General features: G+C 44.4%; 1 protein-coding gene across 1 annotated transcript in view; it reads right to left on the reverse strand.

The window, feature by feature from the left end:
• The window catches only part of PLXNA4 (plexin A4), a gene marked incomplete at both ends in the record, with an annotated part of 418983 nt that overhangs the window by 206020 nt on the left and 196763 nt on the right, over positions 1-16200 (reverse strand). The window contains one exon of the mRNA XM_083365401.1: positions 11618-11749. Coding sequence (XP_083221527.1) covers positions 11618-11749 — 132 coding nt within the window. The remainder of the gene's footprint in view (positions 1-11617; positions 11750-16200) is intronic.

Genomic DNA, 16200 nt, shown 5'->3' on the forward strand with positions numbered 1-16200 from the left:
GGGAAGTCAGCTGCTCCCCCCCCCCGCCCCCAAGAGAAGGAAATATTAAAGGGGCAGAATATATTTCCCTAAAGGATTTTTAAAAACAGGAACCAACCCCCCGCCCCCAAATCTCTCTGTCCCAAATGGAAACCACATCTTCAGAATTACAGATGTGTTAATCTTGTCAGAAAGACTGGAGTTCAGGAAACTGGGGATTAGGAAGAAAGATCCCTAGAAATCAACACCCCAAAAATCTAAAGAGTTCATCAGACACAGCCCCAGGGAAGCAGGATATGACCCTTGGGACATAATAGGGATTAACCCCACCACCATCAGAATACCAGAAAGGCACACTCAGACTCAGGTCAAAGTTCATGCCCCAGGAACAACTCCAAACAAAAGGCTCAGAAGGTATAAAAAACCACTCCCTACATGTGCTCACTCTTTTTTTCTTCCAGAGCCATCTTCCTGTCTGGCTCTCCTCTTCGATAAACTGCAACCTTCTTTCTAAAGCGGTCGCCATGTTGTTTATTCCCGGCTTGGACTGAACCACGATGAAGACTTTTCCTTCAACAGAAAGGACCCAGGGCAGATAACGTCCTGCAGACCATTTGCACCACTCAGGTGACCCTGAAGACACAGCTAAACCTCCAGGTGGCCTCAACGACTCTCTGAAAGAAGGCAAATGACCAGCTGCCTGCAAGGAGTATAAATCCTTCCCACATTCCCCACCATGACTGAGAATCTCCATAGACATTTAAGATGGATTGAACTACGATTTCCCGGAATTTTTTATTTATTTTTTATTTTATTTTTATTACATTTATATCCCGCCCTTCTCCGAAAGACTCAGGGCGGCTTACAAGTACTTAGGCAGTAGCCTTCATTCTATGTATATGCCTGCTTGTTAGGGCTTTCACACACACCCCAAACGGCATTATTACAAAAGTCAGCTTATTGCCCCCAACAATCTGGGTCCTCATTTTACCTACCTCGGAAGGATGGAAGGCTGAGTCAACCTTGAGCCTGGTGGGACTCGAACCTGCACTAATTGCAGGCAGCTGGTGTTACTTAAGGAGGCATCAGCCCACTGCTCCACCAAGGAATTCCCCAGCCATCCAAGCTCAAAAGGAAAAAAAAAACCAAAAACCTGGCACAGGTTCTTGTCCGTAGTCAACACCCAGATAAGCAGGGATTAACACCAGACAAACAACCAAGCAATAAACAAAAAACCCAATCAAGGAACTATCAAGGGGGGAAAAAACACATCATCACTCCACCAAACACAGAGGAGGAGTAAAGCACACTTGTATACAAACAGAAAGCAAACTCCACTCCCTTTCTAGCACTGAAGATGGTTATCTAGCTGGGTCACCCAGATAAGCAGGGATTAACACCAGACAAACAAACCAAGCAGCAAACAATACCCCTAATTAAAGAAGCACCAACTCAGACAAACAAACAAGCAGCAAACAACGTTGGAATCAAGGAACCATCGTGGAGAAAACATTACCCCTGCTCAGACGGAAGGGGCAAGCCACTTTTATCTATGAACAAGAGAGCAATCCCCACTTCCTTCCAGCACTGATGATGTTACCTAGTTGGGTCATGAAACGTCTGCAAAAAAAACAACCGAGATCAGAGGTCACCCAAGGTGCCCACAGTTCTCCTTCTTTTCCTTCTTCTCTTTACCCCTCCTCCTCCTCCTCCTCCTTCTTCCCTGTCATTTTTTTCTTCTGCCCTCTTCCATTTCCTCTTGCTCTCCTCCTCCTCCTCCCTCCTCCTCTCTCCTCCTCCTCCTCCACTCCTCAAACCACATTCCCTTCTAGCATGGATGATGTTTACCTAGTTGGATTGTGAAATGTCTGCAAAGAAAACCACCAAGCTCAGAGAACCACCAAGGACCCCACAGTCCTCCTCCTCCTTTTCCTCCTTCCTCCTTCTCCCCTCCTCCTCTTCCTCCTCTCCACAAACCCCACCCCCTTCTACTACAGATGACGCTACAATAGTTGGGTGATGAAAAAGTCTGCAAGAAAACAATCAAGCTCAGAGAACACCAAGGACTCCACAGTTCTTCTCCTTTTTTCTTTCTCTTTCACCCCCTTCAGTCCTTCTTTCTTCCTCTCCTTCTCCCTTCCTCTTCTCTTCCTTAAAAACCATCTTCCCTTCTAGCACTGACGAAGTTACCTAGTTGGGTCATGAAACGTCCTGCAAGAAACAACCAAGCTCAGAGAGCACCAAGGACCTTCATAGTCCTCCACCTCCCTCCTCCTCCTCCTCCTCCTCCTTCACCACCACCACCACCACCACCACCACCATCCTCCTCCTCCTCCTCCTCCTCCTCCTCCTCCTCCTCCTCCACTCCTCAAACCACATTCCCTTCTAGCACGGATGATGTTACCTAGTTGGATTGTGAAATGTCTGCAAGAAAACCACCAAGCTCAGAGAACACCAAGGACCCCACAGTCCCTCCTCCTCCTCCTCCTCCTTCTCCTCCTCCTCCTCCTCACCATAAACTCCCTCCCTTCTAGCACCAGTGATGTTTCCTAAACATCTGCCAGAAAGCAACAAGCTCAGAGAGCACCAAGGACCCCAACAGTTCAACTCTGGGGCTACAAATATTCTCTTCTGATGGCATCATGGCCTTCCAGTCCAGGAATGGAGGGCATGTTATCTAACCAGGACTCAAGAGGCCACATCTTTGGATCCCGAGTGCCTCTGGATCCCTTTCACATGATTGATCAGTGATCTGGCTGCTGCCTCTGGACCTCAAAGCAGAGCTAGCAAGCAAAGCTGCAAGGGGATCTGGTTGAATTCAGGGAGTCAGTTACTTTACAGCAGGGCTTTTCAACTTTTTCACCCCATTGTACCACTTTTAGGAGATGGCAACATCCGAGTACCACCAGTCACCTAGCAAGGGGTCAAAAACTTGATGACCAAAAAAAAAGGAAAAAAGTGAAGTACAAGTAGTCCTCAACTTACAACAGTTGACTTAGTGACTGTTCAAAGTTACAATGGCACTGAAAAAAGTGCCCCCCAAGCCACAGCCTAGCAAGACACCTGCCTGCCCGCCTGGCAGCGCTCTTCCTCCTGTCCGAGGTTTTCATTGGTTGTGAGCATTTCTGTTGAGGATTGGCAGCGGGGGGAGGGATGGGGGGTGTTTGGTTTTTATTCCCCCCCCCCCTCTGCTGGGTGGTTGCAGCAGGTTTTGGTCACTTCACATGACCCTGGGACATTGTGACCGTCATAAATATGAATCCGTTGCCTAGCATCTGAACGTAAATCACAAGACCCTGGAGATGCTGCAACGTTCCAGCTGATCGGCGCTTCTTCTGGGCTCAGCAGAAGCGCTGGGATCAGCGCCGAGCTCCAGCTGGATCCTGGAGCCGATCCTGGCACTTCCGCTGAGCCCTGATAGCCCTGCAGCTCCAGCCGTCTCTCGCTCAGGCTTGCGCGGTGCTGCCATTCCCCTCCTCCGCTACCACTTTTCTAGGATGGTCACGTACCACCTGCCAGGTGCCAATGTACCACAGGGTGGTACCTGTACCACTGGTTGAAAAGCTCTGCTTTACAGCATAAGTTTTAAAGTCAACAGCGTCTACAGCTCAAGAATTGCAGCCTGCTGAACTGTGAACCCTCGTGGAGGGGGTAACACTTGGAAACGTCAAAACATCTGCTAGAAGTGACCTTAAAAACTTTGCACAGGAGAGTAGCCGTAGGACCTTTTTGGGGAAAATAAAATAAAATAAAATAAAATCTTTTTCCTGCCAGAGAAAACGGTGCAGCCTCTGAGCTCTCTTCTCCTGGTCCGTTTTGTCTCTGAGGTCACGTGATCAAAACTGTGACACTTGGTAACTGACTTGCATTTATGACGGTTGCATCTATCTTTTGCGATCTTCAGCAAGCACGCCCATGGGAAAATCGGATCCACTTAGCAACCACGTTAGTGTCTTAACAGCTGCAGTGATTCACTTAAGAACAGCGGGAGAAAGGTTGCGAAGTGGAGAAGAACTCGCCAAACCAATGTCTCACTTAGCAACCTAAGTTTTGTGCTCAATTGTGGTTGTACGTTTCAGGATGCAAAAGTAACACACACACACACACACACACACACACACACATACGCAAACCAAAGCAAACCCTTTCAGTATTGCGGCTAAAAAGAGTCTGTGGGTGGGTATATCCATGAAGTCACCAATGGCTCAGTCTGACTCAAAAGAATTTTTACCGTATTTTCTGGTGTATAAGATGACTTTTTAACCCATGAAAATCTTCTCAAAACTCAGGGGTCGTCTTATACGCCGGGTGCTGAAACTTTAGGGACAGGGCTGGCTGGAAAACCTGGAGCGGATCTCCCATTAGGTCTGCACAGGGAAAGCGGGACCAATTGGAAAAGAAGCTGCAGTCTGTGATTTTTTACAGGCTGGGGTCTGGCGTCTTTCCTTTTAAAGTTGAAGAGCAGCTGCAGTCTATCCCAACTTGAAAGGCAGGTGGGGAATGCAGCAGCCACAGCAGCTGCTTAGCTCTAAGGACACATTTGACTCAGGAACTGGGCGGGCTGGCTGGAAAACCTGGAGCGGATCTCCCATTTGGGAAGGCTTTAGAGGGAATTAGGAAAAGTTTAATCCACTTGCACTGTTTTATGTTTACATGTTTGATGACAAACAGCCTTATGTTTATAAGTGACAGTTTTCCTACTAAGTACCTGCATGTCATAAGCATTTGAATTAAAATTACCATATTAAAATCAAATCTGATGTTTTTTAATTTTTATTTGGTGTGCATTGGAAGAGGGGTAGTCTTATACGGCGAGTATAGCCCAAACCCTATAATTTAACAGGAAATGTAGGGGGGTCGTCTTATACGCCCAGTCGTCTTATACGTCGGAAAATACGGTAATTTTTTCATCATTTTCTGGTTTGCGTAATGGGGACTCCTGGCTGAACTTCCAACTGACTAGCTTTTTTCCCCCTTCTAACCAAATGACTTTCAATGTGGAGAGAAAAGCAAAGAGCTCCCACTCTTGAGTACAACCTTGGGGATTAATAATAGCATCTTTCTGTCGTGGCTAGTTTTCCTCTTTTAATTATTTCTACTTATTTTACACATGTGCAATGAACAATATCGATCAGAAAAAATCAGTAAAAGAGACGAAACCCCACCCCACCCCCCAAAATAAATGAAAAATGCAAACCAGGAAAAGAAAAGAAACAAAAAAAATTATATCTTATCCTTTCTATTAATTTCTATGATTTGATATTAATCGATAGCTACTGGTTTGCTAATGAATACACTGCTGTAGCAAAAAAAATTTTTGCAAAACATCACAAAATCTCTGCTTCATCAACGCAAAGGATGAAGCAACACATACTGCTTCATCCTTTTGATTCGTGGAAAATCTTGCTTTTGTCAAAACAGATAAATCACAAATTTCGGATAACCCTCCTTTGATAGCTGCAATAAAATCACATTTCCACTTCCTCAGTGTGATTCTTTTAGCCACCTCTCATGCTTGACAGAGCCATAATTCTTGACAAAAAGTCAAATTCCAAAGCTTTGGTACAGAACTGAACATTGTGTGTAAAGGGCATGCATTGAATTGAAAAACACCACAATTAATATTTCTTGGGCAACGCCCAAGAAATTTACTTATACTATTATGTAAAATAGTATTATTATACTATTATTATAAAGTAAAACACTACAGGCAATCCTCAGCTTATGACCACAGTTAAGTCTGGACTTTTGATCATAAGTCATTGAAATTATTAAGCAGATCACACACATGACCGGATTTGATTTGATTACCATTTTTTCAACAGAATGACTGAATCACCATGGATTAGTTGCGTTCTGTTTTAATATTGTTATTTTGTGGTTTTGGTGGGTAAGCCTTCCAGAATCACATTTTGTGAGATGCGCAGCTATAGAGATATGATAGATTGCCAGACTGACAGATTGAAAGATAGAGAAATGATAGATAGACAGATAGATAGATAGATAGATGATAGATAGATAGATAGATAGATAGATAGATAGATAGAAGTTATCCTATGTATCACTGAGTTTGTATCTTGATTTATAATTGTATGATTATGATAATGATTCATTGTTGTTTGTATGTACACTGAGAATTTATGCACCGAATACAAATTCCTTGTGTGTCCAATCACACTTGGCCAACAAAGAATATTCTGTTCTGTTCTGTCCTGTCCTGTCCTATATAATGGATGGATGGATGGATGGATGGATGGATAGACGGACGGACGGACGGACAGACAGACAGACAGACAGACAGATAGATAGATAGGGAGAGTGGAAGGGAGGGAGGGAGGGAGGGAGGGAGGGAGGAGATAGTTAATGGATGGTTGGATGGATAGAAGGATGCATAGGGATAGATAGATAGATAGATAGATAGATAGATAGATAGATAGATAGATAGATAGATAGATATGATAGATAGATAGATATGATAGATAGATATAGATGATAGAGATATGATAGAGATAGATAGATAGATAGATAGATAGATAGATAGATAGATAGATAGATAGATAGATGGATGGATGGATGGATGGATGGATGGATGGATGGATAGATGGAGAGACAACAGATGCAGATTAATATTGGATGGTTGGATGGATAGATGGCTGGAGAGATACATATAATCACCTTCTTCCTTGTTCTTCTGAAAGCCTTCCATTAACTAAACCTTTTATTTTATTTCTTTTCTTTTCTTCACCCGTTTTCCACCATGTTTGCCAGACGCTTGCAATAGCCGTACACCTTTTGAGGAGCTACGTCAACTCTGCCCTCCTGGCCTCTACCCACTTTGGGCAGGCCACCCCTCAGCCTGGCCTTTGCCTCCTTCGATCTAATAGCCCTTCTGCCTCCTCACTGCAGCCCAATGAAGACAAATCAAACCCCTAGGTTGCAAAAAAAAAAAAAAGGACGGATGGCGGGTGACAGGGAGAAGGGATTTGCCGGCATAAAACAGCCATTTACGTAAAATGCAGGCCTAAAAAGAAAGGAAAGCGAAAGGAAAGAAAACGGGGAGCCATCTGTCCTTTTGTCGCTTCTACCCCTGAACTATTGAGTTATAACTTCTGACAACGCCTCTAATGAAGATGAATGGATGCTATTTGATGGATGGAAATCCACCGTGGGCAAAGAAAAAGCAACAACAACAACAAGGGAATCCGGGTGTCAACACGGCTAACATCGGATGTTTTTGCTTTGACAACAGATGGAGAAGCAACCATTTCCTTCTTATGTTTCACTCTTAGAGTTAGAGTTAGATGATGCTGGGGGGAGGAACGTGCACGAGAGATTAGCTAGACATAACAATAGTGAACCTAGCGTGAGAACCAAGGTTATTGAAATAAGAGAGGATAAGAATTGGCGGGCTGGAGAGCTGGAGGGGAAGCCCGCATTTCAAGCTAATTGGAGAATGTGATTTATGACTGTCAATTGGGGGAGGGAATTGTGCTTTGATACCATGTGCTCTGGGGAGGGGAACTCAGATTTTGGCTTCGACTGTGTTAGTGCCGATGCTATGCTACTCGAATAAAGATTTTTTAAGGTAAACAATGCCTCAAAGTTCTTTGAAGAGTTTCATCTGTCGGAACCGTGACACCGGGTGTCTCTGGAGACACAAAGGATGGAGACCGAAGGCAACAGATTGAGACATCTGATCTCCAAAGAGAAGACCAGATGGTTTTAGCAGAGTCAAGGAAACAGAGAATTAACATCCTTAATTACTTAGCATAGGTGTGCATAAGTGGGAGGGAGGGAGGTGACAGACAAATGACACACTGTGATGTCCTCACAATACGGAATAGGTGTCGAGAGAGTTGAAAGCCAACTTGGTCTAGTAATCAAGGCACATGGCTAGGAGTGAGTGAGCTCCAGCACCACCTTAGGCATTAAAGCTGACTGGGGGGACTTTAGGCCAATCACCAGGAGATGGTAAGTTCTAGTCCCTCTTTAGGCATTAAAGGTAGCTGGGTGACTTTGCGCCAATCATCAGGAGATTGTGAGTTCTAGATCCGCCTTAGGCATGAAAGCCAGCTGGGTGACTGGGTCAATCACTAGGTGATGGTGAGTTCTAGTCTCACTTTAGGCATGAAAGCCAGTTGAGTGATTCTGGACCAATCACCAGGAGATGGTGAGTTCTAGTCTCACTTTAGGCATGAAAGCCAGTTGAGTGATTCTGGACCAATCACCAGGAGAAAGTGAGTTCTAGTCCCACCTTAGGCATGAAAGCTAGCTGAGTGATTCTGGACCAATCACCAGGAGATGGTGAGTTCTAGTCTCACTTTAGGCACAAAAACCAGTTGATGAGTTCTATTCCCGCCTTAGCCCTGAAAGCTAGCTGAGTGACCTTTGGCCAATCACCAGGAGACAGTGAGTTCTAGTCCCCTCTTAAGCACGAAAGGCAACTTCGTGTCCTTGGGCCAGTCCCTGTCTCTCACCCCAACCCACCTCACAAGGTTGTTGTTTTCGGGAAAACAGGAGAAGAAAAGAGCATTTTTTAAAAGCTCCCTTGAGTTATTTCTCAAAATAATAATAAAGTTGGGAAACAAACAAACATGTATTTGTTGCAAATATCAGAACACAGCTGCATTGTCCCATCATTTTTTTTAGGGTTTTGGTTTTTTTATCCCACTCCATTATTTTTGAGAAATAACCCAAGGCATGAAATGTGCTTAATCGGCAGGGAAAATCTAAGATGCAGCTGCCAATGCTATGATCCCCAATTGACTCTGTCACTTCCAGCTAAGGAATAAATTTGAAGGGCCTCTTTCCTAATTGAGACAATCACAGCACCCCTTGTTATACAGCTCCTCAAAAATCTCTGCTCCTTTAAAGAAAGCAAGATGTTGTTGTTGTTGTTGTTAGTTGCGAAGTCGTGTCCGACCCATCGCGACCCTATGGACAATGTTCCTCCAGGCCTTCCTGTCCTCTACCATCTTCTGGAGTCCATCTAAGCTCACGCCTACTGCTTCAGTGACTCCATCCAGCCACCTCATTCTCTGTCGTCCCCTTCTTCTATTGCCCTCAATCTTTCCCAGCATTAGGCTCTTCTCCAGTGAGTCCTTCCTTCTCATTAGGTGGCCAAAGTATTTGAGTTTTAGCTTCAGGATCTGGCCTTCTAAAGAGCAGTCAGGGTTGATCTCCTCTAGGACTGACCAGTTTGATCGCCTTGCAGTCCAAGGAACTCGCAGGAGTCTTCTCCAGCACCATAGTTCAAAGGCTTCAATTCTTTGGCGCTCAGCCTTTCTTATGGTCCAGCTTTCACTGCCATACATTGCAACTGGGAAGACCATAGCCTTGACTATACGGATTTTTGTTGACAGGGTGATGTCTCTGCTTTTTAGTGTGCTGTCTAGATTTGCCATGGCTTTCCTCCCAAGGAGCAAGCGTCTTTTAATTTCTTGGCTACAGTCCCCATCTGCAGTGATCTTGGAGCCAAGGAAAATAAAATCTGTCACTACCTCCATTTCTTCCCCATCTATTTGCCAGGAATTGAGAGGGCCAGATGCCATGATCTTGGTTTTCTTAATGTTTAGTTTCAACCCAAGTTTTGCACTCTCCTTCTTCACCCGCAACACCAGGCTCTTTAGTTCTTCTTCACTTTCTGCCATTAGAGTGGTATCATCTGCATATCTTAGGTTGTTGATGTTTCTTCCGGCAATCTTAATTCCAACTTTTGATTCATCTAGCCCTGCCTTTCTCATGATAAAGCAAGATGTGCTTCACCCTTTTTGGTTATTTCCGAGTTTTCAAAATGGACAACAGGCTGACCCACTAACAGAATAACAGAATGGGAGGGGACCTTGGAAGAGAAGTGAAGAGAAGAGAAGAGAAGAGAAGAGAAGAGAAGAGAAGAGAAGAGAAGAGAAGAGAAGAGAAGATATGGAATGGAATGGAATGGAATGGAATAGAATAGAATAGAATAGAATAGAATAGAATAGAATAGAATAGAATAGAATAGAATAGAATAGAATAGAATAGAATAGAATAGAATAGAATAGAATAGAATAGAATAGAATAGAATAGAATAGAATAGAATAGAATAGAATAGAATAGAAAATATGGAATGGAATGGAATGGAATAGAATAGAATAGAATAGAATAGAATAGAATAGAATAGAATAGAATAGAATAGAATAGAATAGAATAGAATAGAGGAGAGGAGAGGAGAGGAGAGGAGAGGAGAGGAGAGGAGAGGAGAGGAGAGGAGAGAAGAGAAGAGAAGAGAAGAGAAGAGAAGAGAAGAGAAGAGAAGAGAAGAGAAGAGAAGAGAAGAGAAGATATGGAGAGGAATAGAATAGAATAGAATAGAATAGAATAGAATAGAATAGAATAGAATAGAATAGAATAGAATAGAATAGAATAGAATAGAATAGAATAGAATAGAATAGAATAGAATAATAATAACAACAACAGCAGCAGCAGCAGAACAGACGACAAAGAACTGGAGAAGATAACAAAATACAAAGACCTACAATTAGAAATAGAAAGACTGTGGCAAAGGCAAGGAAGGGTAGTAGTACCAATAGTAAGAGGCGCCTTGGGTGCAATCCCAAAACAACTGGAGCACCACTTGAACACCATCATCGGCATTGACAAATTCGCCATTAGTCAATTGCAAAAGGCGGCCTTACTAGGAGGTAGACAAAAATGTCAAACATAGCCTGAACATCTGGCTGACTGTGATGATGATGATGATGATGATGATGATGATGATAATAATAATAATAATAATAATAATAATAATAATAATAATAATAATAATAATAATATGGAAGGGACCTTGGAGGTCATCTAGTCCAATCCCCTGCTCAAGCAGGAGATCTATTCTCCAAAGCCCCTGAAGGCAGGAGAAGAAGCAACGGATGGAAACTAACCAAGGAGAGAAGCAGCCTGGAACTAAGGAGAAACTTCCTGACAATGAGAACGATCAACCAGTGGAACTACCTGCCTCCAGAAGTTGTGAATACTCCATCACTGGAGGCTTTTAAGAAGAGATTGGACAACCATTTGTCTGAAATGGTACAAGGTTTCCTCCCTGAGCAGGGGGTTGGACTAGATGACCTCCAAAGTTCCTTCCAGCTCTGTTCTATTGTATTCTATTCTTTCTCTGTCCTATTCTATTCACAACCGTGTGACTCACTTAACAGCTGCAGGGATTCAGTTAACAACAGTGACAAGGAAGGTCATAAAAATGGGGCAAACATTCAGTTAACAAATGTCTCACTTAGCGACCAAAACCTGGGGCTCAATTGCGGTCGTTGAGGACTACCCGAATAACACCACGGCAGAAGAAATGAGTTTTTTTTTAAAAAAGACGTATTATAGCAATCTCAGCTTCTCATATCATCGCAGACATCCCATCCCCACTTCAGAAGCATCTTCTGATTTTTTTTCCCCTAGGGCAGGTCAGAAGTCCAGCGAAACAAAAGTGAGACTTTAAAGACAGGATCAAAACTCGGATCATCTGAAACTAGTTTGCTATCTCCCCGCATTCCTGCGCTCCTACGTTCCCTTCGTTTAAGGAGCAAAACGCATCCGACACGTCGCTCTCTCTCGCGCGCGTGAAACTAGATCCGGGAAAAGCCGCGCGGCTCACCTGTTTCTCCGACATGACGTACAGGTGCTTGTGATCCACCGAAAAGGCCATATCCCTCAGGATCGGTCCCGAATCGGTCACTTGGACTATTTCATACTCCAGAGCTCCTTTGATGGGACCATCGATGCGGATCTGCAGAAGCCAAAAAAAAACAAAACAAAACACGGGAATGAGATCAAGGAAGTCACTGGGGGGGGATCACAGTGTTTTTTTTCTCTTTCTTTCTTTTCTTCCCCCCCCCCCCCCCAATTTGTCACAATATAAAATGCAAGTGAAAATATATTGAGTGGGGAATGGAAAAGACAAAGAAAAGGGGAAGGGGAAATACGGGAGGAAGAGAAAAGGGAAAAGAAAGCGCACGCTTCCGGCTTTTTTTTGGCGGAGTCAAATGCAAAATAAAATTACAGCCTCAGCTTTTGACTATACCGGGGTCGGCAACCTCGGCTCTTTTATGACTCGTGGACTTCAACTCCCAGAATTCCTGAGCCAGCATGACTCAGCATGGAAACCTCTCCCTTTCCCCTCAGCATGGCTGGCTCAGGAATTCTGGGAGTTGAAGTCCACGAGTCATAAAGCGGCCTAGGCCTGGGCCAGGAGTAGGCCACCTTGGTGCTTTTATGACTCGTGGACTTCAACTCCCAGAATTCCTGAGCCAGCATGGCTCAGCATGGAAACCTCTCCCTTTCCCCTCAGCATGGCTGGTTCAGGAATTCTGGGAGTTGAAGTCCACGAGTTATAAAGCGGCCTAAGCCTAGGCCAGGGGTAGGCAACCTTGGCTCTTTTATGACTCGTGGACTGCAACTCCCAGAATTCTTGAGCCACCATGGGGGAACTATGGCCCCCTCATGACTTGTGGACTTCAACTCCCAGAATTCCTCAGTCAGCATGGGGGAACTATGGCCGTTTTATGACTTGTGGACTTCAACTCCCAGAACTCCTGAGCCAGCATTGGGGGAACTATGGCCCCCTCATGACTTGTGGACTTCTCTCCCTTTCCCCTCAGCAGGGCTGGCTCAGGAATTCTGGGAGTTGAAGTCCACGAGTCATAAAAGAGCCGAGGTTGCCGACCCCTGGACTATACCTAATGCACGTTCGTCCTCGCCTCTCTGCAGCTCATTGAGTGACTGTCCAGAGTTACAACGACACTGAAAAATGGGATTAACGCCCGTTTTTCACAGTTACGAGCTTTGCAGCATCCCTCCTGGTCAAAATTCGGCCTCTTGGCAACCGACTCCTACTTATGACGGTCGTAGTGTCCCGGGGTCACGCCATCCCTTTTTGCAACCTTCTGACAAGCAAAGTCCATGGGGGGGGGAGTCAGATTCACTTAACAACCATGTTGCTAACTGAACAAGTGCAATAACTCACCTAACAACTGTGGCAAAAGAAAAGAGGTCGTAAACTGGGGCAAAAGCTCACTTCACAAATTCTCGCTTAACAACATAAATTTTGGGCTTGACTGCGGTCGTAAGTCGAGAACGATCTGCGCTAGTCGTTGGTGTGATGACGGACCGATTTAATCAGCAAAACCCAAAGATTTATTTACTTTTTAAAATTGTCTTGGACACAAAGTTCAGAAATGGTTTCATCTTCACGTGTAAGTCCTTGACTTACAACTATTTGTTTAGTGACCAAAGTTAGGGCGGCACTCAAAAAAGGGACTTAACCACCGTCACGGCATCCCTCATGATCATGGGATCCACATTTGGGCGCTTGGCAAACGAGCGTGTATTTACGACGGTCGCAAATAGTAACCGCACAACGTCACATTAACATCCATGCAGGTTTCGCTTAAAGTCCGTAACCAGAAGTGGCAGGATTCCTGTCCCAAATCAGCACTGTCATGTGATGTCGCGCTTTACGCCCGTGTCACTTAGTGACCGAGTTGCCAATCCTAGTGACTGTCCTTAAAGCAGGGCTGCCTGCAATTGTGGTTAGCTCGAGTCAAGATTAGCATATTACAGAAAGATTTGTTTAATGACTACGTGATTTACTAAACTGCAATGATTCGTTTAACCACCGTGGCTAAAAACAGGTCACAACATTGGGTGTGACTCCCTTAACAACCGTCTTGCTTAGCAACCAAAATTCTAGTATCAATTCTCACAATTTGACGACTACTTGTGTATGTTGTTAAGTGCATAGTGTTTCCCTTTCAGCAAAGACACGAACACCAAAGAACAACCTTCCAATGTGTTGTTGTTGTTAGTTGCGAAGTTGTGTCCTACCCATCGCGACCCCATGGAAAAACGTTCCTCCAGGCCTTCCTGTCCTCCACCATCTTCTGGAGTCCATTTAAGCTCACGCCTACTGCTTCAGTGACTCCATCCAGCCACCTCATTCTGTCGTTCCCTTCTTCTCTTGCCCTCCACCTTTCCCAGCATGAGGCTCTTCTCCAGTGAGTCCTTCCTTTTCATTAGGTGGCCAAAGGATTTGAGTTTTAGCTTCAGGATCTGGCCTTCTAAAGGGCAGTCAGGGTTGATCTCCTCTAGGACTGACCGGTTTGATCGCCTTGCAGTCCGAGGGACTCGCAGGAGTCTTCTCCAGCACCGTAGTTCAAAGGCCTCAATTCTTTGGCGCTCAGCCTTTCTTATGGTCCAACTTTCACTGCCGTACATTGCAACTGGGAAGACCATGGCCTTGACTATACGCACTTTTGTTGGCAGGGTGATGTCTCTGCCTTCCAACTACTTTAGGTTAAAATAGATCCCATACTTCCTACAAGACAAGGATTTGTGTTATTTTTGCTTTCCCACCAACCGGCAAAACTAATTAAGACTGGCAATAGGGTTCGGAAAGAGTCTGCCAATATCTTCAGGATGGGGTCGAGATTGGACTCCCAATTTTCCTACCTGAAATTACTGCTTGCTTTGCTGCTGTCGTTCTACACATGGGCAACGGAGGTATAAGGGGCTGGAAAGGCATTTTGTAATGTGATGTGAGGATGACCTTGGGAGACAGAGGGAGAAAGGTGCTGCCTAGGAAAAGGGTCAGATAAGAGAGGCCACGGCCCTCAGCGGCACAACAGGTGGAGAAAGAGACTCGGGAAGGGGCTCCTCCCTCAGAAAAGACCCCCATCTCAGGCTGCAAAGGAGACCGGGGAAGATTTGTACTTTCAGACATTCCGTAGATCAGAGGGTGGGAAGAGACAGAGATGGAGACAGAGATGACAGGGAAAGAGAAAGAGAGAGAGATGGGGGGAAGATAGAAATAGACAGATAAACAAAGAGAGACACAATAGATAGATAGATAGATAGATAGATAGATAGATAGATAGATAGATAGATAGATAATGGATGCATGGATGTATAAATATATAGACAGATAATGGATGAAGGATATACAGATAGATAATGGATGGATGGATGGATGGATGGATGGACGGACAGAGGAAAGACATATAAAGATTAGATAGATAGATAGATAGATAGATAGATAGATAGATAGATAGATAGATAGATAGATAAGATAGATAGATAGATAGATAGATAGATAGATAGATAGATAGATAGATAGATAGATAGATAGATAGATAGATAGATAACGGATGGATGGATAGACAGATAATGAATAAAGACAGATACATACAATGGATGGATGGATAATGGAAGGATAGATAATGGATGGATGGATGGATGGATAGATAATGGATGGATAGACAGATAATGGATGGATAGACAGATAATGGATGGATAGACAAATACACAGATAATGGATGCATGGATAATGGAAGGATAGATAGATAGATAGATAGATAGATAGATAGATAGATAGATAGATAGATAGATAGATATAGATAGATAGATAGATAGATAGATAGATAGATAGATAGATAGATAGATAGATAGATAGATAGCTAATGGAAGAAAGCATACACATAGATACTGGATCAATGGATGGATGGACGGACAGACACAGAGACAGACGGATGTCCCAGTCCGAACACCATTCTCATCCATTTAAAAACTGTGTCAAGATCGACGAGGACAGGCAAAGAAGAAACAGAGGTGTGGTAAAATCAAGATATTGGCCACATTTAAAAAGAAAAAGGAAAGAAAAAAGAGGGCCTTTGGGTGGCAGGCTCCTGGGTGCCATCTTGACTTTTTGGAGCCCTCCTCCTCCCCTCGCTTCCCGCCGAGATCGCTCTGCTCCAGTTCTGGGGGGGGGGGGAAACCATCACCTGCCTCTCCAATTTATTTTGGCCTAGACAGACCCATCTGTTTTCCTTTAAAGCCCCACCCCACCCCGGCCTTTCCACTTATTGGAAACGACTGAGCTTTTCCGGTTAATCACCAAATCGACCTCCTGGCTGATCAGGCGCCCAGCCTCGCACTTTGTTTGAACAGATTTTCTGTCAGGGAGAGTAGCGGCCTGGATGACATGAAGAGACGTTTCCTCGTTAAGAGGGCCCTGCTAATTGACTAACAAGGCTGACCCGGGACATTTGATTGCCAGAGGCAAAAGGATAATAAGCAACATGCGAGAATTGTCCGTCAGTGCTCGTTGACCCCGATTACGGTACACGTCCCCAAGCTGAGATTCTCCAGATGCGTTAGAACTATAACTCCCAAGGCGCCTAGCCG

The sequence above is a fragment of the Vipera ursinii genome, assembly GCF_947247035.1.
Source record: "Vipera ursinii genome assembly, chromosome: 6".
Taxonomy (NCBI): domain Eukaryota; kingdom Metazoa; phylum Chordata; class Lepidosauria; order Squamata; family Viperidae; genus Vipera; species Vipera ursinii.